This window comes from Phycodurus eques, chromosome 11 (assembly GCF_024500275.1).
Source record: "Phycodurus eques isolate BA_2022a chromosome 11, UOR_Pequ_1.1, whole genome shotgun sequence".
In the NCBI taxonomy this organism is placed as follows: Eukaryota; Metazoa; Chordata; class Actinopteri; order Syngnathiformes; family Syngnathidae; genus Phycodurus; species Phycodurus eques.
The window spans coordinates 21316132-21341704 of NC_084535.1; the positions used below are offsets into that span (position 1 = coordinate 21316132).

At 44.4% G+C, this 25573-nt stretch overlaps 2 protein-coding genes and 1 non-coding gene across 3 annotated transcripts in view; 2 read left to right on the forward strand and 1 right to left on the reverse strand.

Moving 5' to 3' along the window:
* papolg (poly(A) polymerase gamma) overlaps window positions 1–6604 on the reverse strand; it is a 34827-nt gene extending 28223 nt beyond the window's left edge. Inside the window, exons 1-4 of the mRNA XM_061689563.1 lie at window positions 6226–6604; window positions 4404–4562; window positions 4193–4259; window positions 3451–3532 (exon numbers count right to left, since the gene is read on the reverse strand). Of these exons, the coding sequence (XP_061545547.1) occupies window positions 3451–3532; window positions 4193–4259; window positions 4404–4562; window positions 6226–6242 (325 nt within the window). The 5' untranslated portion in view covers window positions 6243–6604. The remainder of the gene's footprint in view (window positions 1–3450; window positions 3533–4192; window positions 4260–4403; window positions 4563–6225) is intronic.
* On the forward strand, window positions 6379–20825 carry LOC133410105 (gonadotropin subunit beta-2-like). The gene is made up of 4 exons (XM_061690862.1): window positions 6379–6665; window positions 19002–19077; window positions 20400–20518; window positions 20595–20825. Exons 2-4 carry the CDS (start codon window positions 19014–19016, stop codon window positions 20823–20825), a joined length of 414 nt encoding a protein of 137 aa, XP_061546846.1. The 5' UTR covers window positions 6379–6665; window positions 19002–19013.
* Window positions 20826–25271: 4446 nt separating this feature from the next.
* trnai-uau (transfer RNA isoleucine (anticodon UAU)) lies at window positions 25272–25365 on the forward strand. Its single transcript has 2 exons — window positions 25272–25309; window positions 25330–25365. It is a non-coding gene; the product is annotated as a tRNA-Ile (tRNA).
* Window positions 25366–25573: the final 208 nt, after the last annotated feature.

Below are 25573 nucleotides of genomic sequence, written 5' to 3' on the forward strand. Positions count from 1 at the left end.
GTTTTGGAGACTTCAGAATTCCTTATGCTGCTGCCATCATGAGTTACATAATCAATAAAGACTAGTGAGCCCGTTCCAGAAGCAGCCATGCAAGCCCAAGCCATGACCTTACCTCCACCATGCTTCACAGATGAGCTTGTGTGTTTTGGATCATAAGCAGCCCCCCACCCCACCCCATACTTTGGCCTTTCCATCACTTTGGTAAAAGGTTAACCTTGGTCTCCTCAGTTCCAAAACATTTGTGGCTCATCTCTGTACTACTTTGCAAAATCAATTCTGGCCTTTTGATTCTTTTTGCTGATGAGTGGTTTACATCTTGTGGTATGGCCTATATTTCTTCTCTCAGTCTTCTTCACAGTGGATTGAGATACCTTCATCCCTGCTTTGTAGAGGTTGGCAAACAATTTCTTCTGACAATTTAAAAAATAATGCATCCTAACTAATCAGGAGAAGCTTCATCATGCAACAAGACAATGACCCAAAACACACTTCCAACACAACAAAGGACTTCACCAGGGGGAAAATGTGGAAGGTCTTAGACTGGCCGAGTCAATTACTGGACCTTAACCCAATAAAGTATGCATTTTACCTCCTGAAGAGGAGACTGAAGGGAGAAACCCCCAGAAACAAACAAGAAATTAAGGAGGCTGCAGTAAAGGGCTTGAAAAACATTTCAAATGAAGAATGCAACAATTTGGTCAATTCAATGGGTCGCAGGCTTGATGTAGTTATTGCAAGTAAGGGTTATGCCACTAAATATAAAATGTTATTCACTAAGTTAATTTAATGTCTGTTCCAAAAAGTTTCCCAACTTGAAAGGTGGGTGGCTTCAAACAAAAGGTGCTTTGTCCTGAGTTGTTTAACACATCTAGATGTAAATACCATGAAATAAAAGCTGTAATTCTGACCTTTTGTCTCATATTAATCTTTTGATCGGAAATCCAAGTGTCTTCAGTATACAACAAAAACAAAGGAATTGACCTTGCCATTCCAATCCTTTTAGAGGGGACTGTAATTGTTGGTACGCCTCTGTTGATGAAAGAAAAACCCACAATGATCACAGAAATAAATTACAATTGACAAAAAAATGAAAACTAACCTATGAAAATCAGACATTGCTTTTAAATTGGGACTAAACAATCATTTTAAAATAAAGTAACAAGCCTGGACAAAAATTATGGTACTCTTAATTTAATAGTTTGTTGCACAACCTTTGGAGGCAACCACTGCAATCAAAAAATTTCTGTCACTGTCAGTGAGACTCCTTGTGAGCAAGAACTTGAGAGGTCCTGCAAAGAGGAATGGGCGAAACTGCCCATAAATAGGTGCGCCAAGTTTATGGCCTCATATACAAAAAAACTTGAGGCTATAATGACTACAAAGGTGGATCAAGTCGTGAGCAAAGGCTGTGAATACCCATTTCCATGTTTCTTTAGTTACAGTAGTTGTCATGTCATTAAGGGGTGTTGTGTGTCGAATGTTTAGAAAAAAATGCATTTATTCCATTTTAGAGTGTCTGTGTCAAATGAGCATCGACTGTGTGCTTACACTGCAGCTACATTGGCACAGACAAGGAAATTCATTCAATATGATCAGCTTAAAGTCAATGTTTACAAATCCAATAAATGGATGTTTAAAAAGAGGACAAACATCTACAACGTTAGTTTTGAAATTGGACATGGTGTTTGACAAAATTAGCATCTGTATGAAATGAGCATATTTTAAATGCCAAAATGTGTTTTTCTTATTCGAATAAGCGCAATACATCTGTATTTTGTTAGTCCAAGGCAATTAAAAAATAATCTTAAACCGTGCCTCTCGTTATCCTAAGGTCTGCCTAAAAATAGTACATTGTGAAAAAAAACTGAAGACTATCCAGTCAGTCATGTATATTCAATCGAACTTTATTAGGTATGCCCAAACAACAATTTAGTGTCAAAACACTAACCGATTAATGCATTTTAAATAATGGTTTCAGGGCTCTAGAGTGTGACCAGTGTGCGCCCTATCAACGGTATGTCTACAAAAAAATAAGATCATACGAGTACGCCCAGCCATTTGAGGAAGAGAAAAAAAAATCTCCACAACTTTGAAAGCAGACACACAATAAAACCAATCAGAATCTGAAATGCGGACGCGTGAGCTGCTACCGTATTCAAAGCTACGTTTTCTGACGGCTGTGGCTGTACAATTACAGAAAGTTGAGCAGGATAAATTGAATAAGTTCCAAAGCCTAATGTCACCGCGCAATGTAGGAAAATTTTTGATTCAAGCTAAATGACTGTGGCCACCCCACTTACACCAACGAGCTGGTATGTTGAATTTGTATGACGTCCCAACAAAAACAACAACATATACCTGACAGTGACAAAATCCATTTAAAACACAACCATCCCACCCAATTTCTTCAGCTGTGGGGGAAAAGAAAACAGTGGGACCTTTCTCATTTCCCGTCAGCCTGCAATTTAGGAAGCCTTTGCCAAACAATGCAAATATAAATGTGATGGTGTATATGGCACATGTATGGTCAAATCATATACAGTATAGAGTTAATTGCTTGAAGAGATGCAGCCATTCAACAAGTTGAGAAAGCAGCATTTCAAGAAATGCTGCAGACCTTTGATAGGCAGTGCGAATGATGCAAAACAGGTTGCTTTGATCTGCTTGTTGTGCAGTTATTAATGTTACTTTTTCTTAACCAACTGGAAACTTGATTGGAAATATATTGCCTGTTAAGGCATTAATGACTAATCCATTGGGGCCAATGTTCAATATTTGTTTAAGCGCATTTTCGGGAACAGAGCCTGAGTCTGTTTTATTTATATTTTGTATTTATCCAAGATTTTATTAACTTTTCTACATTTAAATGACAATGTTCAACATTCTTGAGAATTATTATTAATAATAATTCATTATACTTGTATAATGAACTTTAAATGCGTATACATTACTGCTGAAGCGAGAGTGGAGGGTGGGGGTGAGAATAAACTTTGCCGGCAATAAAATTTGAAACACTGTCTTATGACAACAAGCAAATTAAGTAGTGATGGTCAATATAACTGATGAGCCAATTGCACCAATTTAGTGTTAGCTGTGTTAAGCAGAACTACTTAAATGTAATAAGAATTACTTAATTTTCTTCTTTATTACTTTTAAATTGTAGAGTGTGACCAGTGTGGTTTACGATACTAATAACAAAACTTTTGACATCCTCATTTATATAAGATAAATCGTTTCTAACATTGGACAGTAAAAATGACAATGACACTTTTTTTTTTTTTTTAAAGTATGTTTTTTGTCATTGTTTAAAACAAGCAATCAGAAGAACATTCCTCTGTTCATAATAAGCCAACGGTGACCGCTTTCATGCTTATTCCTCAGAGCAGACCCCACCCTCTCCCAAAAAACAAGAGTGAAAACTGAGCATGTTCTGTGTTCGATTTGACATACCTTTTGTGTGCACTCCAAGACGATATGAACCAAATGTAAATATCTTGCCCCCAACGCAGCTTATAGCTGAGGGCGGAAGGTTCTGTTGAGAAGATAACAGGATTTAATTTCCCTCCAATACGCTAAAAGTTTCCTAGAACATCTTAGGCCCCTTGTACACTCACCAACGCTACTAAACTAGAACTGGACAATCAGCAACAAATTACAGTCGGTGACTGACCCTCACACACCTACAGATGATCCCGAACTCGATACATTAAAGAGATCCAACCCCTGGCATTATTATCAGGAACGTGTTTTGAAGTGCCACCTATATTATTTGATTAAACCGGAAAAATGGTGCAATTGTCAAGGAAAAAAGCTGATTTCCCTGGCTATAGCTATATATTGCTGTCAACGGAGAATACATAGAGAAGCTACAGCAAACAAAGATGGCTGATCATGTCACAATTCCACCATCAATTATTCCTATTTTTCTTCCATTTAGTTTGGCATTTTTGCTGTGAAAGATCATGTGATAGTATTTATATATGTGCTGTTGCATTGTGTCATTGACCCCAACACACTACACAATGTCATTTACTTGTGATTAGACATTGTGGTATGACAGCAAACTAGTTGCAGATGGTCAGAAACTTCAAAACTAGGTGCAGAACTGCGCCCATTGGTCAAATACATAGGTTGCACTGTTACGCCTGGTTGTATCATTCTATATACGGTGGGATTTAGTCATCCAACTTACCTTTAATTCACTGATCTCTGCGATCCATTCTTTGACAAAGTTATTCAATTTGCCCAGAACAGCAAGTCTGAAAAGAGTAACAAGGTGTTTCATTATATTGCATTTTTTAGATCAAATTTTTCCATATATTTAAGTAAATGGAGCAACAACACAAAAACACGAGCAAAATGAACTCATTCAAGAGAGATACAGACAGAATGTGCACACTTACCTGTGATTTAATTCCTCTTCATCTTCAAACACTCCAAAAGGCTTCATGGCATCGCAGAGCTTCTTCGTGTACTGGTGGTCTATGTCTCTTGGGGGTGCAAGGCTAATGGCAGATGTGATGCCATAGTGTTTCTGAGGCTGCTGCCCTCCAGGTATGTTGCTGCAAAGGAACAGTAAAAAGAAAGAACAGAGCCAAAGAATAAAATTAGAATGTCTTTGTCATTCAGGGTTCACGCTGCCCGTCTGCCACCTCATCCTGTTCTGCTAACTGAAACAGGATGTGGCGAAGCGAATACGGCCCATGTTCGTTACACTGGCGAATCAAAACTCAAAAGCACTTCCGAATAAAAGTTAAAGTGAACGTGCTGGTTCTGCCGTTTATAAACACTGTTAATGATTTAGTTTTTCCTTCGCTTCGTAAAATGCTTCCATCCACCCGCTACTGGCTAGGCTGTAAGGCTCATGGACTTTCCCAGCTGCCAGGAGCGGCGCATCGGGGAAGACCCAATGCCGCTTGGCATCAAATTAAAACATGCATATTTATTACTGCAATGTACAATTGCACTATCCAAGTGGTCAGTGTGTCCTGCAATTCACATTAATTCTCACAGGTAGCTAGCTGCCTTATTCATCATTGCACGAGACGCTAATCCCACTTTTTTTGTCATGCCGGCAGCGGCACAGGCTTGAAACAGGGCCGTACGTAGTTGGTCGTACTATAATATAACGTATTTCTTCTGTGCAGTGAATAATACTGAAGATAAACTTCCTCCCGAAAAATCGCATGGTAAATCAAAATCGCAACATTTGTTTCATCGAAACAAAAGAAAAACCTCAGAATTAAGATTTTTTTCCTCATATTGTTCAGCCCTACTCCTGATTGATGACTAGGTAGTTTTAATTGGGCCCACATCGTCAAGGCTCATCGGTTTACACCCCCAGTGACGATGACTGGCTAAGTGTGGCTAAAGGTTTATACACAAAAAAACACGTTAGGTTGTGGCTAACTACACACAAGTGTGGCTAGGAGATTTTTATACTGTTTAGCCACACTGGCTAAGAGATTTCATAACCGAGTGCCAACCCCATCATTGTAAGAATCTCTATATTTTCCACGTGTTTACTTGGAAAATTATTTGATTTACAACTTTCCCCAACATCATAACTTTCCATTTACATGACACTTTTGTAAGAATCTACGAGGCGAACCAATACATTTACACCTCATTCCCATGAAACAAGCAAAGGGTATGTTATTGATTAAAAATTCCCAAATTACTTTAAAACCGTTTTGGGTTAGCTTAGTAGTCATTTACAATTCTGACGTGTTGCAGCACATTTTACGGTGGCGGGTCTATCAATGCCAATAAAATACGTACTATTCTTCACAATACATGGCAATATTACGCATTTCGTGCCCGTTGAACACTTCAACTTCACAACTGACCATTCGCTCTTAGGGAGCGAGCGATAGCAGAAAGCTCGCTAACAGGTTGGAAACGCGAGCAGGCTAATTTAGCATGAGCATAAACGTTAGCTTCCTGATACTGTGGAAATGCCCTGTTAACCACATTTTAGACAGACTAAGAGTTTTGACATTTTGTCAGGGCATTTTGTCAAGTGAAGCCGCTACAGCGCGTGGCCTCGTTTATACAAGGGTTAGACAAACCACAATGTAACGGCCTAGCCAACAATCGATGGCTACAGGCCTTGTTGTTATGACAGTTAGCTATGCTAACACTAGCATTTAGCCTATTCTTTTGGACTGTTAAACGCGAATAAAATGCCCATTGCTGGGAGACAGACTTCTTAATATAACTTACCTTGACATTTCTTTCATTACAATCAAAATAAGCGCGCTCTATTCCTGCTGCGAAGCTGTGGGGAAACTAAGAAGGTCAGCAAGTAGGAATAATAACAGCCCCGACCTGATTACAACAATGGTCACTTTCCAGAGAGCAGTTCAAAACCTTCCCATTGAACCGGAATCACTTCTTATAACTTTCCATTTCCGCTAGAAATCTTTAAAGATTACCCAAGTTTACAAAATTAATCATCCAAAAGTAATCGTAATTCCTCAAGGCTATGAGCTAAACACGCGCTCAGGCGCTGTTCGGAGCCTTTTATTGAAAAGTACAACTCTGCAGGCGTTTGTGAGGATTACGTCGGCGTCCAATGCAGCGCGCTGCAACGTCTGGAGGCAATAGAGGGCCACTTGATCATGTGACCCTGAGGCCCGCCGCTCAGTGTTTACTGGAACACGGTCTGCCACACGAAACACACACAAACGGATACAAATACAATGTAATCGTTATAACAGTGTTCAGTGTTGCAACACTTTTAACATCTGTGTTTGATTTGGATGAAATAGACTTGCTAATATATCCATTGCCCGGCCATACAGTTTTGCACTGCACCTCTTACCCTGTTAAAAATCTTGGGGAGTTGGAGCCAGTGTTGGGGAGTTGTAACAAGATTATGTAATCTAATTACAAAAAGTATGAAATTGTAATATATATATATATATATATATATATAATATATATATATATATATATATATAACCATATATATATATATACACACACACACACACACATATATATATATCCATCCATCCATCCATTTTCTACCGCTTATCCGGGTCGGGTCGCGGGGGCAGTAGCTTTAGCAGGGACACCCAGACTTCCCTCTCCCCAGCCACTTCATCCAGCTCTTCCAGGGGGATCCCGAGGCGTTCCCAGGCCAGCCGAAGGACGTAGTCTCTCCAGCGTGTCCTGGGTCGTCCCCGGGGTCTCCTCCCGGTGGGACGTGCCCGGAACACCTCACCAGGGAGGCGTCCGGGAGGCATCCGAATCAGATGCCCCAGCCACCTCATCTGGCTCCTCTCAATGCGGAGGAGCAGCGGCTCTACTCTGAGATCCTCCCGGATGACCGAGCTTCTCACCCTATCTCTAAGGGAGAGCCCGGACACCCTGCGGAGGAAACTCATTTCGGCCGCTTGTATCCGGGATCTTGTTCTTTCGGTCACGACCCACAGCTCATGACCAAATGAAGTACCATAGGTGAGGGTAGGAACGAAGATCGACCGGTAAATTGAGAGCTTCGCCTTTCGGCTTAGCTCCTTCTTTACCACAAGGGACCGATACAAAGTCCGCATCACTGCAGACGCTGCACCGATCCGCCTGTCGATCTCCCGTTCCATTCTTCCCTCACTCGTGAACAAGACTCCAAGATACTTGAACTCCTCCACTTGGGGCAGGATCTCATCCCTGACCTGGAGAGGGCATGCCACCCTTTTCCGACTGAGGACCATGGTCTCAGATTTGGAGGTGCTGATTCTCATCCCACCCGCTTCACACTCGGCTGCGAACTGCTCCAGTGAGAGTTGGAGCTCACGGCTTGATGAAGCCAACAGAACCACATCATCAGCAAAAAGCAGAGATGCAATACTGAGGCCACCAAACCGGACCCCCTACACACCTTGGCTGCGCCTAAAAATTCTGTCCATAAAAGTTATGAACAGAATCGGCGACAAAGGGCAGCCTTGGCGGAGTCCAACCCTCACCGGGTACGAGTCCGACTTACTGCCGGATATGCGGACCAAACTCTGACTCCAGTCGTACAGGGACCGAACAGCCCGTATCAGGAGGTTCGGTACACCATAATCCCGAAGCACCCTCCACAGGACTCCCCGGGGTACACGGTCGAACGCCTTCTCCAAGTCCACAAAACACATGTAGACTGGTTGGGCAAAATCCCATGCACCCTCGAGGACCCTGCCGAAGGTGTAGAGCTGGTCCACTGTTCCACGGCCAGGACGAAAACCACACTGCTCCTCCTGAATCTGAGATTCGACTTCCTGACGGACCCTCCTCTCCAGCACCCCTGAATAGACCTTACCAGGGAGGCTGAGCAGTGTGATTCCCCTGTAGTTGGAACACACCCTCCGGTCCCCCTTCTTAAAAAGGGGGACCACCACCCCAGTCTCCCAATCAAGAGGCACTGTCCCCGATGTCCATGCGATGTTGCAGAGGCATGTCAACCAGGACAGCCCCACAACATCCAGAGCCTTTAGGAACTACGGGCGAATCTCATCCACCCCCGGGGCCCTGCCACCGAGGAGCTTTTTAGCTACCTCGGTGACCTCAAACCCAGAGATAGGAGAGCCCGCCTCAGAGAACCCAGACTCTGCTTCCTCATGGGAAGGCGTGACGGTGGAATTGAGGACGTCTTCGAAGTATTCTCCCCACCAACTCACAACGTCCCGAGTCGAGGTCAGGAGCGCCCCATCCCCACTATACACAGTGTTGGTGGTGCACTGCTTTCCTCTCCTGAGACGTCGGATGGTGGACCAGAATTTCCTCGAAGCCGTCCGGAAGTCTTTCTCCATGGTCTTACCGAACTCCTCCCCATTTTTGCTTCAGCGACCACCAGAGCTGCATTCCGCTTGGCCAGCCGGTACCCATCAGCTGCCTCAGGAGTCTCACAGGCCAAAAAGGCCCAATAGGACTCCTTCTTCAGCTTGACGGCATCCCTCACCGTTGGTGTCCACCAACGGGTTCGGGGATTGCCGCCACGACAGGCACCGACCACCTTACGGCCACAGCTCCGGTCGGCCGCCTCAGCAATGGAGGCGTGGAACATGGTCCATTCGGACTCGTTGTCCCCTGCCTCCCCCGGAACATGAGCAAAGTTCTGTCGGAGGTGGGAGTTGAAACTCCTTCTGACAGGGGATTCTGCCAGACGTTCCCAGCAGACCCTCACAATACGTTTGGGACTGCCACGTCGGACCGGCATCTTCCCCCACCATCGGAGCCAACTCACCACCAGGTGGTGATCAGTTGACAACTCTGCCCCTCTCTTCACCCGAGTGTCCGAGACAAGCGGCCCTCTCGTCCACCGGGGTGAACCCCAACATACAGGCGCCGAGCCAGGGGGCAAGTATACCCAAGTATACCCAAGTATAAGTAAGTATAAGTATACCCACACCTGCTCGGCGCCTCTCACCGTGGGCAACTCCAGAGTGGAAGGGAGTCCAACCCCTCTCGAGAGGACTGGTACCAGAGCCCAAGCTGTGTGTGGAGGCGAGTCCGACTTTTTACCCTATGTGCCCCTCTGTGTGTGATGTGCCGCCTTGCTCAGCCACAATCCTTTTTTCAGGAATGCAAAATTTCGATCAGCCCATTCTTGCTTAATGTTTTACCTATGTTAGATTTGTCAACAGAGATTTGGCATGAACCAGTGATTTCTGTAAGTCTTCGACTGACAGTCGAGCGTTTTTTTTTTTTTTTTTTTTTTACCTTATGTCACGGAGTCAGATGTGAGTTGGATTGGACCCATGAACAGACTGAGGCCAAGGGAGTAGATTTAGAGTGGTTTATTGCAGGTTGACACAGGGTAAGCATATCCAAGGCGCAATGGTGGACTGTCGGGACAAAGAGTGAGTAGGAAGCAGGAACGTGAGTAGGTGGTGTGGCTTGGCAGCATGGCTAGAGCAGACAGCGAGGCGGGGAAGGCACGGGAGGAACACTGGAAACGGAAGAGAACAAAATCGGGTGAGTCCAGATGCGGGTTGTCGGATAGTTACTTTCATACCAGAAAATACCTGGAAGTACGAGCGTCGGCCAGTGAGTCACAGATAAGTGTCAATACTCAGGCGAAGGCTTGCTGGCTTTGATAGGCTTAAATGCAAGCAGTAATCAGTGCTGCTTGAAGACAGGTGATGCTGAATGCTGGGGAGAAAGTGGGGGAGACACGCCACCCAAGCTCCAAAAGAGGAACTGCAGGGCATAGGTCATGACAGTACCCCACTCTCAACAGACGCCTCCAGGCGTCAAACCAGGCTTCCCAGGGTGCGCGGCATAGAAGTCCCTAATATGGGAGTCATCCAAAATAAGATTGCATGAAATCCAGGATCGTTTTTCAGGATCATATCCCTCCCAGTCCACCAATAATTGAAATTCCCTGCCCCGGGGCCGTACATCTAGGATGGGCAACACCGTAAAGGCGGGATGGTCATCGATGTTCCGCGGGAGGGGGGACGGGGCGGCCGGAGGGCTAAGGGTACGGGTGGAGAAAGCATGTGGAATATTGGATGGATCTTGAAGAATTGGGGGAGTTTCAATTGAACCAAGGAGGCATTAATGAGTTTGGTGATAGGGAATGGACCAATGTAGCGAATAGCGAGCTTACGGGATTCTGTTTGGAGTAGGAGGTCACGGGAGGAGAGCGAAACCATCTGACCCACTTTGTATTCCGGAGTAGGGGATCGATGAAGATCCGCCAACTGCTTATTTTTCTCCGTCGACCAAGTTAAAGCAGCCCTGACATCCTTCCACACAGACTGGACCCGTCGTAGATGCTGCCTCACCACGGGAACCGCCACAGTATGCTCTTGATCTTTAAACAACGGAGGTTGGAAACCATAAAATGCCATAAAGGGAGTCCTCCCTGTGGCAGAGCTGGTGAGGGAGTTGTGGGCATATTCCACCCACGGGAAGAGGGTGCACCAGGAGGCAGGGTGGCGAGCAGCAATGCAAACGAAGAGCGGATTCCAGGTTTTGATTTGGCCGCTCCGTCTGGCCGTTGGTTTGGGGGTGGTAGCCGGAAGACAAACTGGCTGATGTGCCCACCGCCTTGCAGAGCACCTTCCAACCCTGGGATGAGAACTGAGGACCCCTGACCAATACAATGTCAATAGGGATACCATGAAGTCTGAACACATGGAGGACAAGAAGGTTATCAGTCTCAAAAGCAGAGCGCAATTTGGGAAGAGGTACATAGTGAACACACTTGGAGAACTGGTCAATAATGGTGAGAATGATGGTGTTACCTTCAGATGGAGGTAGGCCGGTGACAAGTCCAGGGAGATGTGGGACAGAGGACGGTTCGGAATGGGTAAAGGGCGCAGCAGATCACCTGGGGGTTGGATGTGAAGCCTTACCTCGGGCACAGATGGAGCAGGCTAGGACAAACTCACGTGTGTCTTTGGCTAGGCTGGGCCACCAGAAGTGTTGTTGGATGAAATGGATGGTGCGGGTGATGCCGGGATGACAAGTGAGCTTGGAGTTGTGGGCCCACTGAAAGACGTCAGAGTGTGCGGAATCGGGTACGAACAGTCGGTTAAGTGGTCCAGTCTTGGGATCCAGGTGAGTCTTCTGAGCCTTTTTAACCACCTGTTCGATCTTCCAAGTGGCTGCTCCCACGAAGCACGAGGAAGGGAGGATGGATTCTGGTTCTGCTGGACTGGAGGGGGGTGCAAACATACGGGAGAGGGCATCAGGCTTGCCATTACGCGAACCAGGGCGGAAGGAGAGGCAGAAATTGAACCGACTGAGAAATAAAGCCCAGCGAGTTTGCCGGGGATTAAGCCACTTGGCAGAACGGAGATAAGACAGTTTTTTGTGGTCAGTCCATATTAATAAAGGGTGTAACGGTCCCCTCCAACCAGTCCCTCCACTCCTCCAGCACCCAAACGATGGCTGCAGCTCTCGGTTCCCGGTTCCCATAATTCCGCATGGATGTAGACAGGGGACGGGAGAAAAAGGCACAGGCATGAAGTTTTTGGGAAACTGGGTCCCGGTGGGAGAGAACGGCTCCCGCTCCCGTGTCAGAGGTGTTAACCTACACCACGAACTGGAGGCAGGGGTCAGGGTGTCGCAGGATGGGAGTACTGGTGAACAGTTCTTTGTGGCTTTTGAATGCTTGCGATGCGTCAGGGGTCCAATGCAAAGGTGAGGTGGTGGAGTGAGAGTGGTGAGCGGTATGGCAACCTTGCTGTAGTCACCGATGAAACCTAGGAAACGTTGAAGCTCCTTGTGGGTGGAGGGAATGGGCCAGTTGACAACTGCTTGGATCTTTGCTGGGTCTGATTGTAACTGTCCTTTGGCGATGATGTATCCCAAGAGGTGAACGGAGGAGAGGTAGAATTTGCATTTTTCAGGTTTTACGAAAAGGCGTTTCTCAAGAAGACTGAGGACTTGACCGACATGCTGGGGATGTTCTTCGGGGGAGTGGGAGACGCTGAGTATGTCGTCTAGATAGACGAAAACGAACCGGTTCAGCATGTCACAGAGGACGTCATTCATGAAGGTTTGAAAAACGGCGGGGACGTTGGTTAATCCAAACGCAATGACCAGTGTCCAAGTGGATATTGGAAGACGTTTTCCATTCATCCCCTTCTCTAATGTGGATGAGATGATATGCATTGCGTAGATCCAATTTTGGGAAAATCTGGGCGTCCCAGAGTGGTTCTAAAGAGGGGTCGATGAGGGGCAGTGGTGCTTTGTTTTCTACCGTCATGTCATTGAGGCCTCAGAAATCAATGCATTGGTGGAGAGTGGTATCTTTCTTTTCCACGAAGAAGAAGCCAGCCCCCACGGGGGAAGAAGAGAGCCGGAAGAATCCTGAACCAAGGGAGTCACGGACATAATTTTCCATCGCCTCTTTTTCGGGACGGGAAAGATTAAAGAGGTGGCTGCAGTGAAGAGTGGCTCCCGGCAAGAGGCCAATGGCGCAGCCATAGTGGGGGGGTGTGGGGGTGAGATGGCGAGGTCCTTGCTAAACACGCGGGATAGATCATTATAATCTTCTGGAACCCGGGAGAGATCGGTAGATGTTACTGGTGGGTTAACAGGGTGATCGAAAACTTTCTTGAGTTCGGACATAAAGGAGTCTAGTGAAGTGACTACCGGAGAGGAATTATACCAAAGCGCAGTGGCCCATTTGGCAGTTGTACCGCGCAGGAGGTTGATAATGTATGTGACCTTAGATCTGTCAGTTGGATAGCTCAGTGGTTGTAGGTCAAAAACTAGAGTGCAGTTTAGTAAAAATTGATTACATGAACCAAGGTCCCCCGAGTAAGTTTCGGGAGGAGGAACATGTGGATTTTTATACGGGAGGAGGGGTTGAGTGGCGGCTACGGGCTCGGGAAGACTACTCACGGGAGGGTTGCTGAGGCGGCTCTGGGAGGACAGGAGAGAAACTTGCTGCATGAGAGTGTTCAGGGAATCGATGATCTCGCAGGGGGCTTTATCTTGTCAGCCGATATGGGCGCCCTGGTGGGCGAGCGCTTCCCCCAACGCTTCTGCAGTCGCTGGGTTTGTTATGGCCTGAGTATTCTATCATGATGCGAAGTCAGATGTGAGTTGGATTGGACCCAAGAGCAGACTCAGGCGGAGGGAGTAGATTTAGAGTGGTTTATTGTGGGTTGACACAGGGTAAGGATATCCAAGGTGCGATTGTGGACCGTCGGGACAAGCAGTGAGCAGGTAGCGGGAATGTGAGCAGGTGGTCTGGCTTGCTAGCATGGCTGGAGCAGACAGCGAGGCAGTGAAGGGATGGAAGGAACACTGGAGACGGGTAAGTACAGATGCAGGTCATCAAATAGTTACTTGCGTACCACAAAAAATCTGAAAGTACTAGTGTCGGCCAGTGAGTCACAGACAAGTGTCAATACTCAGGTGAAGGCTTGCTGGCCTTGACAGGCTTAAATGCAGGCAGTAATCAGTGCTGCTTGAAGACAGGTGCGCTGCACAGGTGATGCTGATTGCTGGGGAGAAAGAGGGGGAGAGGGAGAGACAAGGTGCAAGGCGCCACCCAAGCTCCATAAGAGGAACTGCAGGGCATGAATCATGACACCTGACTGAGCATTCTGTGCTGTGCTCTTGCAATCATCTTTACAGCACACACCTTGGAAGAGAAGCAACAGTACTAAACATTCTCCATTCTGATAAACGTCAAGACTTCTAGAGATATTTTTGTAATGTTTTCCAGCTTTGTAAAAGTTCATATATAAAGTACTGACCTCAACCCAACTGAGATGCTGTGGCATGACCTCAAGAGAGCTATTCATATCAGACATCCCAGGAATCTTACTGAACTGCAACAGTTTTGTCAAGAGGAATGGTCCGAAATTCATCTTGATTGTAGTGCACGTCTGATCTGCAACTACAGGAAATGTTTGGTTGAATTCATTATTGCCAAAGGAGGGTCAACCATTTTTTAAAATCCAATTATTCATTTACTTTTTACGCCATGTACTACGTTATTTAAAAAAATAAAATGAAAAAAAAACATCAAATGAATTTTTTGTGCTATGTTAGTTTAAGCCACTGGTGTCAAACTCAAGGCCCGGGGGCCACATCCGGCCCGCCACATCAATTTATGTGGCCCGCGAAAGCAAATCAAGTGCGTCGACTTCATGTTTCTTGCTACAATAACAACATTGCAAATCGTCTTCCGTTTTATATAACGTTGATTGCAAACATTTTTATTACCAATTTCCATTTCAAAATAAACTGAATTAACAACTTTTTACTGGCTTCTGGTTTCAAATATAGTTATTCATCGATTTTTTTGTGTATATGTAACAACATGAGGCAATGGTACATTTACTGTATATGTGTTCACGCTCGTGACGGCCCTCCGAGGGTAACCATAAATACAATGTGGCCCGCAGCAAAAATGAGTTTCACACCCCTGGTTTAAGCAGTTTGTTCTTGTGATTTACATGAAGATTAGACCACATTTGATGACCAATTTATGCAGGAAAAAAAAGAAAATCCAAAGGGTTCACATACTTTTTTCCTCCCATTATAGAGATTGGGTGAGAAGCTCAGTTACAGTATCTGGGAAGGGCTCAGAGTCGAGCTGCTGCTCCTCGAGTCGAGCTACCGCTCCTCTGCATTGAGAGGAGCTGGATGAGGTAACTCTGTTTAGGATGCCTCCTGGGCCGCCTCACTGGTCAGGTGTCCTGGGCACGATCCACCGGCCCCGGGGAAGACCCAGGACACGCTGGACACTAGCTATATCACTCGGCTGGTGTTGGAACCTCTCGGGATTCCCCCGGAAGAGCTGGACCAAGTGGCTGAGGAGAGTGAAGTCTGAACTTCCCTGCTAAGATTACTGCCCCCTCGACCTGACATTGTATGAATGGAAGAAAATGGATGGATGGATGGATGGATGGAAAGATAGAAAAGGTCTAGTGTTGGATGACAAAATTGAAGGCATGGAGAAGGAGCTAGAGAGAGATACACCTGTGAGATGGAAAGTGGAAAACATATCAAATGATCCATGGAGGAAAAGGAATTAAATGATTAAACATATAGTCCATTCATCCCATTAACGTAATCCACATTAAATCCCAAAGAAGCGAAGCCTTCTGGTAATCAATGAAAGCAGATCTATGTTGCCATCCAACCACAGGCTGTCAGGTAAATAAATCCCACTCCAGAGTAGATTGACCTTTCTTGTTTGTTACTGTTTCCGACACCCACACACACAGGGCTGTGCAGAGAACTTTGGAGGAGCAGTCTGTATATATGCTGAAATTACATGTGTGACTGGTGTCTTCCTGCTTGGCCTTCTACTGGCTTATTAGATGGCACAAGAGTTGATGTTTGCAGAGGTCCAGACAATACATGGAGGTTGTGGGGTGTACCTAAATAGTTGTCACTATATACATAGCAAGAAATAGGTATACTAACTTGTGCCCTTGACATAGCTTGTTAAGCAAATGTTTTCAATTTCCTTCCAAAACAAAAACAACTTTCTTTCTATTACGTTGTACAATGACTGTAACTTCTGTTAAATTTGTGTTAAATGAATCAATCAATCAATCAATGAACGCGTCTTCGCTAAAATGGTAAGATTTAGGTAACGGTCAGGCTAAAGACAAAGGCTAGAATAGTGTGATTTAATTTAATTTTAGTCTAGGGATAAGTTACAAAGAAATTCCGATAAGCCCTGCAGGCAAATGAAGAGAATGAGAGAACGTTATAGACATCGGGAATGGCAGTTTATAGCAAATGTGCACGCCTTTTGCTTGCCCACACATCTATGTTGTTCATATGTTATTAGAATCAGAATTTGAATCAGAATCATCTTTATTTGCCAAGTATGTCAAAAACACACAAGGAATTTGTCTCCGGTAGTTGGAGCCGCTCTAGTACGACAACAGACGGTCAATTGACAGAAAATACTTTTGAGACATAAAGACATTTAAAAAAGTGACGGTGTGAATGTGAGTGCGAATGGTTGTCTGTGTCTATATGTGCCCTGCGACTGACTGGCGACCAGTTCAGGGTGTAGTCCGCCTTTCGACCGAAGTCAGCTGGGATAGGCTCCAGCGCCCCGCGACCCTAACCAGGATAAGCGGTGTTGACAATGGATGGATGGAAGACATTTAAAAAAAAAAAAAAAAAAAAAAAAACACACACACACACAGTCAGTGAGCAATAAAAGGTTACCAGTAATGTGATAATACCGGTACTTTTTTTTTTTTTTTTTGACAATTGTGCAAAAAGATGCAGTCCTTCAGCAATTAGAGCAGTTTAAAATGACTAATAGAACAATAGACCTGTGCAATGACCTGTGCGAAGGGTGCACAGAATTCAAGAAATTGATGCAGTTTAAAGTGACGAGTAGTGCGATAATCTGGGACAATGTCAATTGTGCAAATGGCGCAGATGCAACTCAAGGACATGAGTGGCCTGTATTGGTCAACACAAGATATGCAAATAGTGCAGAGTGGTGAGACTACTAAAGTGAGTGCACGAGTAATGTATAATTGGCACCACAGTGATGTGACAACAATCTCAAAACAAAATTGGCAGCATGTTGCAATGGAATTGTAAGTTAACTGTTTAAGAAGTTAATGACAAGAGGGAAGAAGCTGTTGGATTGTCTGCTTGTTTTAGTTTGATCGATAGCGCCTACCTGAGGGAAGGAGCTGGAAGAGGTAGTGACCAGGATATGGAAGGTCCAAGAGGATTTAGCATGCTCTTGTCTTAGTTCTGGCAGCATCCAAGTCCTCAAGGGATGGTAGGGGGGTACCGACAATCTTTTCAGCAGTTTTGATTGTCCGTTGCAGTCGGAGTTTGTCCTTTTTTATGACGGTGGAGCGTTTGAAACAGGATGGTACAAACAAAAAACGTGAGACACACAATCATGAAGATCTTTATGTTAGAAGATGGTGAGCCCCACTTTCTCCAACTTGAATAAAAGAACAAAAGGGCACTTACCGCTAGTGTGCTTTCTGTAGTGATAAGCAAAACAATCATACAATTAAATGCTCAAATTGTGCATAATGTGCACAGTGACTTAACAAATATATTCTTCTCAGCTGGACTGCGAAGGCCTCAGGATCATAATGGCGGAACTGGAGAGCTAAATTTTATTTGAGGTGTTACATGGGGTTAAAAGTTTGAGAACCAATGATCTATCCATCCATCCATCCATTTCCTTTACCACTTATCCTCACTAGGGTAGTGGGCGTGCTGGAGCCTATCCCAGCTATCTTCGGCCGGGAGGCAGGGTATACCCGGAACCGGTCGCCAGCCAATCGCAGGGCACACAGAAACAAACAACCATTCACACTCACAATCACACCTATGGGCAATTTAGATTCTCCAATCAACCTACCACGCACACTTTTGGGATGTGGGAGGAAAACAGAGTGCCTGGAGAAAAGCCATCCATGCAAACATGCAAACTCCACACAGGCGGCGCTGGGATTTGAACCCCGGTCCCCAGAACTGTGAGGCAGATATGCCGGCACCAATGATCTAAATAAATATTCTTTATAATATATATAAATAATATATATATAATATTTTATTGTTGAACGGCAACAGACAGGCTTACACACACACACATGCACGCAGCACGCACGCACACACACACACACGAACCCACATGAACACACACACACGGACAGACACACACACACACACACACACACACACACACAACATTGACAAAAGGGCATCAAGCCAAAGCCAAAAAGGCTGGCGTTCCAGCACCCTCCTCAGAGGTTATAAAAGTGAACAGGTAACCCCATAATTCACAAGACACACACAGGTAAGCCACGCTTGCTTCATGCTTCTTACATGATCTAATGGCTTCTCCATTAGATCATTAAGACTATCCAATTAATTCATAGACTGTGCTGTCATAATGCTGTGAAAGATTTTTGCCTTTATGTTCCTAGTATTCTCTAGCGCTGACTTTGAATTTTATGTTCCTAGTATTCTCCAGCGCTGACTTTGAATTTAATTGCTCAGTAAACATCTTGTGTAAGGTTAACGTAAAGGTCCCGTATTTTGCCAAACCAACTTTTTCTCGTACCATAATTTCTCGTGTATAATGCGCACCCATGTATTATACGCACCCCCAAAGTTGACCTCAAAATTCTGGAAAACCCTTCTACTTATGTATAATACATTTTTACAATGCATGATTTTTTTTCTACCCATATGATCAAAACATGACGTATTATCTGTATTTTGTTAATTTTTTTTCAAATAATTATTCTGGAGTTAAGCACTTTATTTGAAGAAATAATATTTTCTTTTTATTTACTTTCTCTTATTTTGAAATTCAGAGCCCTAATTTTATATAGCAAATGAGAAAACACAGAATGGGGCTGATATGTTTGATTACCCAGGCAGCTGCAATAGCCTCCAGCCTCCAGCTCACCTGTGACCCTAAACAGGATAAGCTGCAAAAAATGGATGGATTATTGTCTTGGAGATTATATGTATATGAATTTATGGGTGACATTTGTTACCACAACGTGATCTTGTTGGGTGTGTAGGTCTGTGGAGTCATGCCCCTTCAGATGGTGACCTTGTTTTTGGTGGCCTGTGGAGTGTGGTGGATGAACCCTGCAGGTATTTTGTGTGAATTCAGTGTTATTGTGTCATGTGGTGTGTTGTGTTGTGTCACTGTGTTATTTAATGTAGCACAGGGGTTCTTACCCATTTTTTTCATCTGGGTCCGACTTTTCCTCTACAAAGTGGCCTCGGGCCCATTCAAATATTAACTGTACACAGTATTGGTTTAATCGAGTGACTCAGGTTTGATTTTTATTCAATAACTATATCAAATACTACTTATCCTCACTAGTGTCGCGGGCATGCTATACATATATATATTAGTGATGTTACGAGATGTGCCGAGTCTTCGAGGCGTGGTTGGAGTAATGAAGGGGGCGTTTCCGTAAAGCACGTATCGAGGCTTGTTTCATTTAGGGGCGGATCCGGAAGTGATGTCGTCCAAAGCCTCGCTGCCCGGCTGTACCACGTGTCCAATTCGGGAAGCGCTTCAGGGTTTGCCGCGAGGTTTGACAGCAATCTAAAGCCCTCATGCAGGCTCCATTCAAAATGTGTGTGTGTTTTTTATATAGAGTTTTATATAGAGTTGCTCAGTTTGGATGAAGACTGTCTAGTTTGTATAGGCTGATAAGAGTTTGGACAGTGTTGACAGCAGAGTTTGGACATAGCTTGGACAGTAGAGATAGCGAGCGATTCCATTTACATCACTCCTCGGAAAGAGGCTGGTGCCCGCTAATACATAGCCATTCACAAGCTACAACTATTGTAGCTAAACGTTGCTTTTTTCCCCCATTTGTAAATGTATGTACAAATGGGCACCGCAAAGCATGCTGGGAGTAGCAAGGCTTTCGCCATCGTTACAACATATATTCTTCTCATACTACTTCATTTCACAGCATCAATTCATAATTTTGTACGTTTCAATTTACCATGTGAAAATATAGGAAAAATATATTTTTTAAAATATATAAAAAAATATAGGAATAGGAAAATGGAAGGTGGCACAGTGGCCAACTGGTGAGCACATCTGCCTGGGGTTCAAATCCCATCCCCGCCTGTGTGGAGTTTGCATGTTCTCTCCCGTGCCTGCGTGGGTTTTTCCCAGGTCCTCCGGTTTCCTCCCACATCCCAAAAGCATGCGTGGTAGGTTGACTGAAGACTCTAAATTGCCCGTAGGTGTGAATGTGAGTATGAATGGTTGTTTGTTTATATGTGCCCTGCGATTGGCTGGGAACCAGTTCAGGCTGTACCCCGCCTCTTGCCCGAAGATAGCTGACATAGGCTCTAGTTGACACTTGCAGCTCACCCTATGTTTAAGAACCATGAGTGTGATGTGCAATATTGTTGCGTCACTGTGTAATTGTTGGCATCATGCTCAGCATCCAATATGCTGCCAAGCTGTCACCTTACCCACCAAAACGTGAGCCTGGAGAAAGAAGGATGTCTCTCGTGTCACCTCGTGGAGACGACCATCTGTTCTGGATACTGCGCCACTGAGGTAACGTTCCCTAAGTGTCCCCCCCGAAAGACAACTGCATAACATAACAATGTTGTATCGGTTCTCCTCCATGCAGTACCCGATCTTCTATGGCTTCCCCAGTGAAGAGCCTCAGGTGTGTATGTATGAGCGTGTGCGCCACCAACAGTTTGAGCTGTCTGACTGCCTGCCAGGCGTGGACCCTGTGGTCAAGTATCCTGTGGCGCTGAGCTGCAGCTGTGCTGCCTGCTCCATCCTCACGTCCAACTGTAACGAGGAGCCCAAGGAACCCACTGAACCAGACTTCTGTTCTCAGATGTCTGCCTAGTACCATGTGAACCTTATGTCACCATAAGCGACCTTTGTGTTACATTCGCGTCAACTTTGTGTGACATTGGAGAATCAATCATAATAAAGATAGTATAGTCTCAGCATAAACCAAGCTCCTGTCTTTGCATGTTTAGGTCCAATTATTTATATTTGATAACTTTTTGACCTGAATACTAATATCCTGTAATGATAATAATGATCTGATGTACCGTACATTGTGTTACGATAATTTGTCTATATTTATATGTAAATGTAATACCACTCCACATCTCCGATCACAGTGGAGGACCATAAATACATTACCCCCATAAAGAATCAATCAGACGTGTCATTTATTTATTAAAATACTAATCGGGTATATACGAAACCTACTTCTGCATTTGGCAAAAGAAGTCGAAGCACTTCCTTTTTGCTCATGTAATGGCTAGGAGACCTTGACAAAGCACTCATAGCAGCTTAAACATGTCACATGACACATTGTCTTTTTTTTTTTTTTTTAACACAAGATATCACCACAGATCTACCAAATATGACAATACTGTGTCCAATGTTTAGGCTTTGTTTGTGTTTACATATAACGTATCGTATTTGTATAAATAAATTACGAAAATACGAGCCATGAAGAAAATGTTTCCTTTTTTCTTTTTTAGCAAGTTTGGGGTCAAACTGTCATGTCATCAATCCATTGTTTTGCTGGTTATTACACAGGAAGCCTGCTAACCAGTTTTCCAGGTTTTGTCAAGAGATTCCCGACAGCTGATTCATTGTTATATATTAAATAAGTATAACCGGTTCCCTATTTAAGCGGCACGGTGGCCGACTGGTTAGACTCTAACCGTTAGAGCGTCAGCCTCACAGTTCTGAGGTGCGGGGTTCAATCCCCGTCCCCGCCTGTGTGGAGTTTGCATGTTCTCCCTGTGCCTGCGTGGGTTTTCTCCGGGCACTCCGGTTTCCTCCCACATCCCAAAAACATGCATGAATTGGAGACTCTAAATTGCCCGTAGGCATGACTGTGAGTGCGAATGGTTGTTTGTTTCTATGTGCCCTGCGATTGGCTGGCAACCAGTTCAGGGTGTACCCCGCCTCCTGCCCGATGACAGCTGGGATAGGCTCCAGCACGCCCCTAGTGAGGAGAAGCGGCTCAGAAAATGGATGGATGGATAACCGGTTCCCTATTTAAGCGGCACAGTGGGGGACTGGTTAGAGTGTCTGCCTCACAGTTCAGGGTGTACCCCGTCTCCTGCCCGAATATAGCTGGGATAGGCTCCAGCACTCCCGTGACCCTACTGAGGATAAGCGGCATACATACAAACAAACAACCATTCACACTCACAGTCACACCTACGGGCAATTTAGAGTCTTCAATTAATGCATGTTTTTGGGATGTGGGAGGAAACCGGAGTGCCCGGAGAATACCCATGCAGGCGCGGGGAGAACATGCAAACTCCACACAGGTGGTGCCGGGGATTGAACCCCGGTCCTCAGAACTGTGAGGCTGACGTCCACCGTGCCGCCACTATCTGATATTGTTCTCAATATATATACAGTACCCCAGATCAAAAATATCTGTAAATTACTGAAAAAATACAGTCGTAAAATGTGTTGATTATATTCTCTTTGAAGCAATTGCCAGTAGCATTAGCATGTAGTATTACATTATGTCTGTCCCTGTGGTTGAGTTGAAGGTGGTCATTGATGATAACATTTTCCTGGGGTTCACATAACTGGTTATCTATTGGAGTATGTAGCTGTGAATGTTAAGCGTAAATAAAGTACTTAAAACTCTTCTTCCACACTCACATCTTACTTTGAGCTGCACCTAACCATCACTTCTCACATAGCTTCAGGGACCTTCAAAGAAAACATGAACATTTCTTTCAACCAAATAGAGGCCACCGTCACTGTCACCACCATCTGGATGTTTGCGACTGTATGAACAATGTGGGCACCAGCAATGTTCTCACCATCTCCAGTGGTGTAGCGCGCTGTCTCATTAGATGACGCGATACAGTTTGTCAACTCATGAGAGCAAAAACAATCTGTAAAAGTGTGAGCATTCCAAGAGGTTAAAGGTCCACTTCCAACAGTTTTTTATTTTTTATTTTTATGATATATATATATTTTTTTATATTGGGTTTGCATGATAATTTTGGTTGGAAATGCTCAAAATGGCAATTTTCAAGTTATTCTAGTTAGTCTTTTTCACCTGCGATTTGACACAGTCGGATTTCTAAATATTATTAGACATGTACAGTGGGTACGGAAACTATTCAGACCTTAAATAATTCCACTCTTTGTTATATTGCAGCCATTTGCTAAAAGCATTTAAGTTCATTCCCCCCCTTATTAATGTACACACAGCACCCCATATTGACAGAAAAAATGGAATTGTTGAAATTTTTGCAGCTTTTTTAAAAAAGAAAAACAGAAATATCACACAGCATAAGTATTCAGACCCTTTGCTCAGATCCTCTCCAGTTCTGTCAGGTTGGATGGTGAACGTTGGTGGACAGCCATTTTCAGGTTCATCCAGATATGCTCAATTGGGTTTAAGTCAGGGCTCTGGTTGGGCCATTCAAGAACAGTCACGAAGTTGTTCTGAAGCCACTCCTTCGTTATTTTAGCTGTGTGCTTAGGATCATTGTCTTGTTGGAAGGTGAACCTTCGGCCCAGTCTGAGGTCCTGAGCGCTCTGGAGAAGGTTTTCGTCCAGGATATCCCTGTAGTTGGCCGCATTGATCTTTTCTTTGATTGCAGCCAGTCATCCTGTCCCTGCAGCTGAAAAACACCCCCACAGGCATGATGATGCCACCACCATACTTCAATGTTGGGACTGTATTGGACAGGTGATGAGCAGTGCCTGGTTTTCTCCACACATGCCACTTAGAATTAAGGCCAACAATTTCTATCTTGGTTTCATCAGACCAGAGAATCTTATTTCTCACCATCTTGGAGTCCTGCAGGTGTTTTTTTTTTTTTTAGCAAACTCCTTGCGGGCTATCACGTGTCTTGCACTGAGGAGAGGCTTCCGTCGGGCCACTCTGCCCTAAAGCCCCAACTGGTGGAGGGCTGCAGTGATGGTTGACTTTCTAGAACATTCTCCCATCTCCCGACTGCATCTGTGGAGCTCAGCCACAGTGATCTTTGGGTTCTTCTTTACCTCTCTCACCAAGGCTCTTCTCCCCCGATTGCTCAGTTCGGGCGGACGGTCAGCTCTAGGAAGGGTTCCGGTCATCCCAAACGTCTTCCATTTCAAGATTATGGAGGCCACTGTGCTCTTGGGAACCTTAAGTGCAGCAGAAATGTTTTTTGTAACCTTGGCCAGATCTGTGCCTTGCCACAATTCTGTCTCTGAGCTCTTCAGACAGTTCCTTTGACCTCATTTGTTCTGACATGCACTGTGAGCTGTAAGGTCTTATACAGACAGGTGTGTGGCTTTCCTAATCATGTTCAATCAGTATAATCAAACACAGCTGGACTCCAATAAAGGTGTAGAACCATCTCAAGGATGATCAGAAGAAATGGACAGCACCAGTTATATATGTGTCACAGCAAAGGGTCTGAATAGGGCCGTTTATTGACTGTCACATTCAGTCGACAAACTGCATAGATGTCAAATTTAAACCGTGTCACAGACTCGTTTTGACCTATGTTATGCACAAAACTAGAAAAAAAATGTGGATTCCGATGTAAGGGGACCTTTAAAGACCAGTTGAGCCTGATGTTCTGTGTTTTGGATCGTCCCTGTTAGGTGACCGACAACGTGGATGCCATTGTGACTGTCATGCTGATAATGCTGCCTGCTGTCCTAGTTACCAAATATTACATCATAAGTACGTCAAATAGTTGTTACTATTTAACTTGAGGCACAGCAAAACTACATTCTTAACCAGATGTTTACATACACTATAAAAAGAAACATACACATTTATTTCTCACTGTCAGACATGAAATCGGACTAAATTTTTCCCTTTTTAGGTCAGTTAGGATTACCCAAATTATTTCTGTTTGGTAAATGCTGGCTTTTTCAAGGCAATTTTTCATTATTTTCTTCATAATCAGTAGTTTACGAATAGGTCGATTACCGTGCCTTTTGTGTTTGATTTTGTTTTTGTTCTTTACAAACAAAACAATGAATCTTGTATCGTTTAGATTTGCTTGATATGCATGATATGCATTTCATTATATACCAATCGCCCATATATGTGTGTGTGTCTATATCAAACCTTCAATACAGATCTTGAGAAATAATAAAAAAAACAACAACAACTGTAGAATATGACAGGCACACGTTGAACATTATTGTTTTCACACTTTTTCATACAGAGCGACGTCACAGCAAGGCGGGACTTCCGTTTAGACACAAAACGCCGATGCTTACGTAACAACCTACCATACTACTGTTGATACTGTTTATAAACCAATCTGCTAGCAACATTAGCCGAGCTCCAGTGGCGCAATCGGTTAGCGCGCGGTACTTATATGACAGTACTCTGTAGAGCAATGCCGAGGTTGTGAGTTCGAGCCTCACCTGGAGCAGAATTTTGAATACTATGACAATCTTTTCTTAGGTGTTTTTCCGCGAATGTGCAAATTTCACTTCTTTTCAAATGAATGTCTTATTGTGATCTAGTGACTGGAAATACGGCCATGAAATTATGCAGAACAATGAGAAGCAGTCTTTCTGTTTTGCTGCCAGTAGGGAGCAGCATTTGTCTATTTATGCAACTGCAATGCCAATGTCAAA

Excerpts from the sequence above, each read along its gene's own strand:
- LOC133410105 (XM_061690862.1), top strand. The coding sequence starts at position 19,014 with ATGCCCCTTCAGATGGTGACCTTGTTTTTGGTGGCCTGTGGAGTGTGG. Across the intron at positions 19,078-20,399 it reads GTGGTGGATGAACCCTGCAG|CATCCAATATGCTGCCAAGC; the intron begins GTATTTTGTGTG and ends CATCATGCTCAG. Across the intron at positions 20,519-20,594 it reads CTGGATACTGCGCCACTGAG|TACCCGATCTTCTATGGCTT; the intron begins GTAACGTTCCCT and ends TCCTCCATGCAG.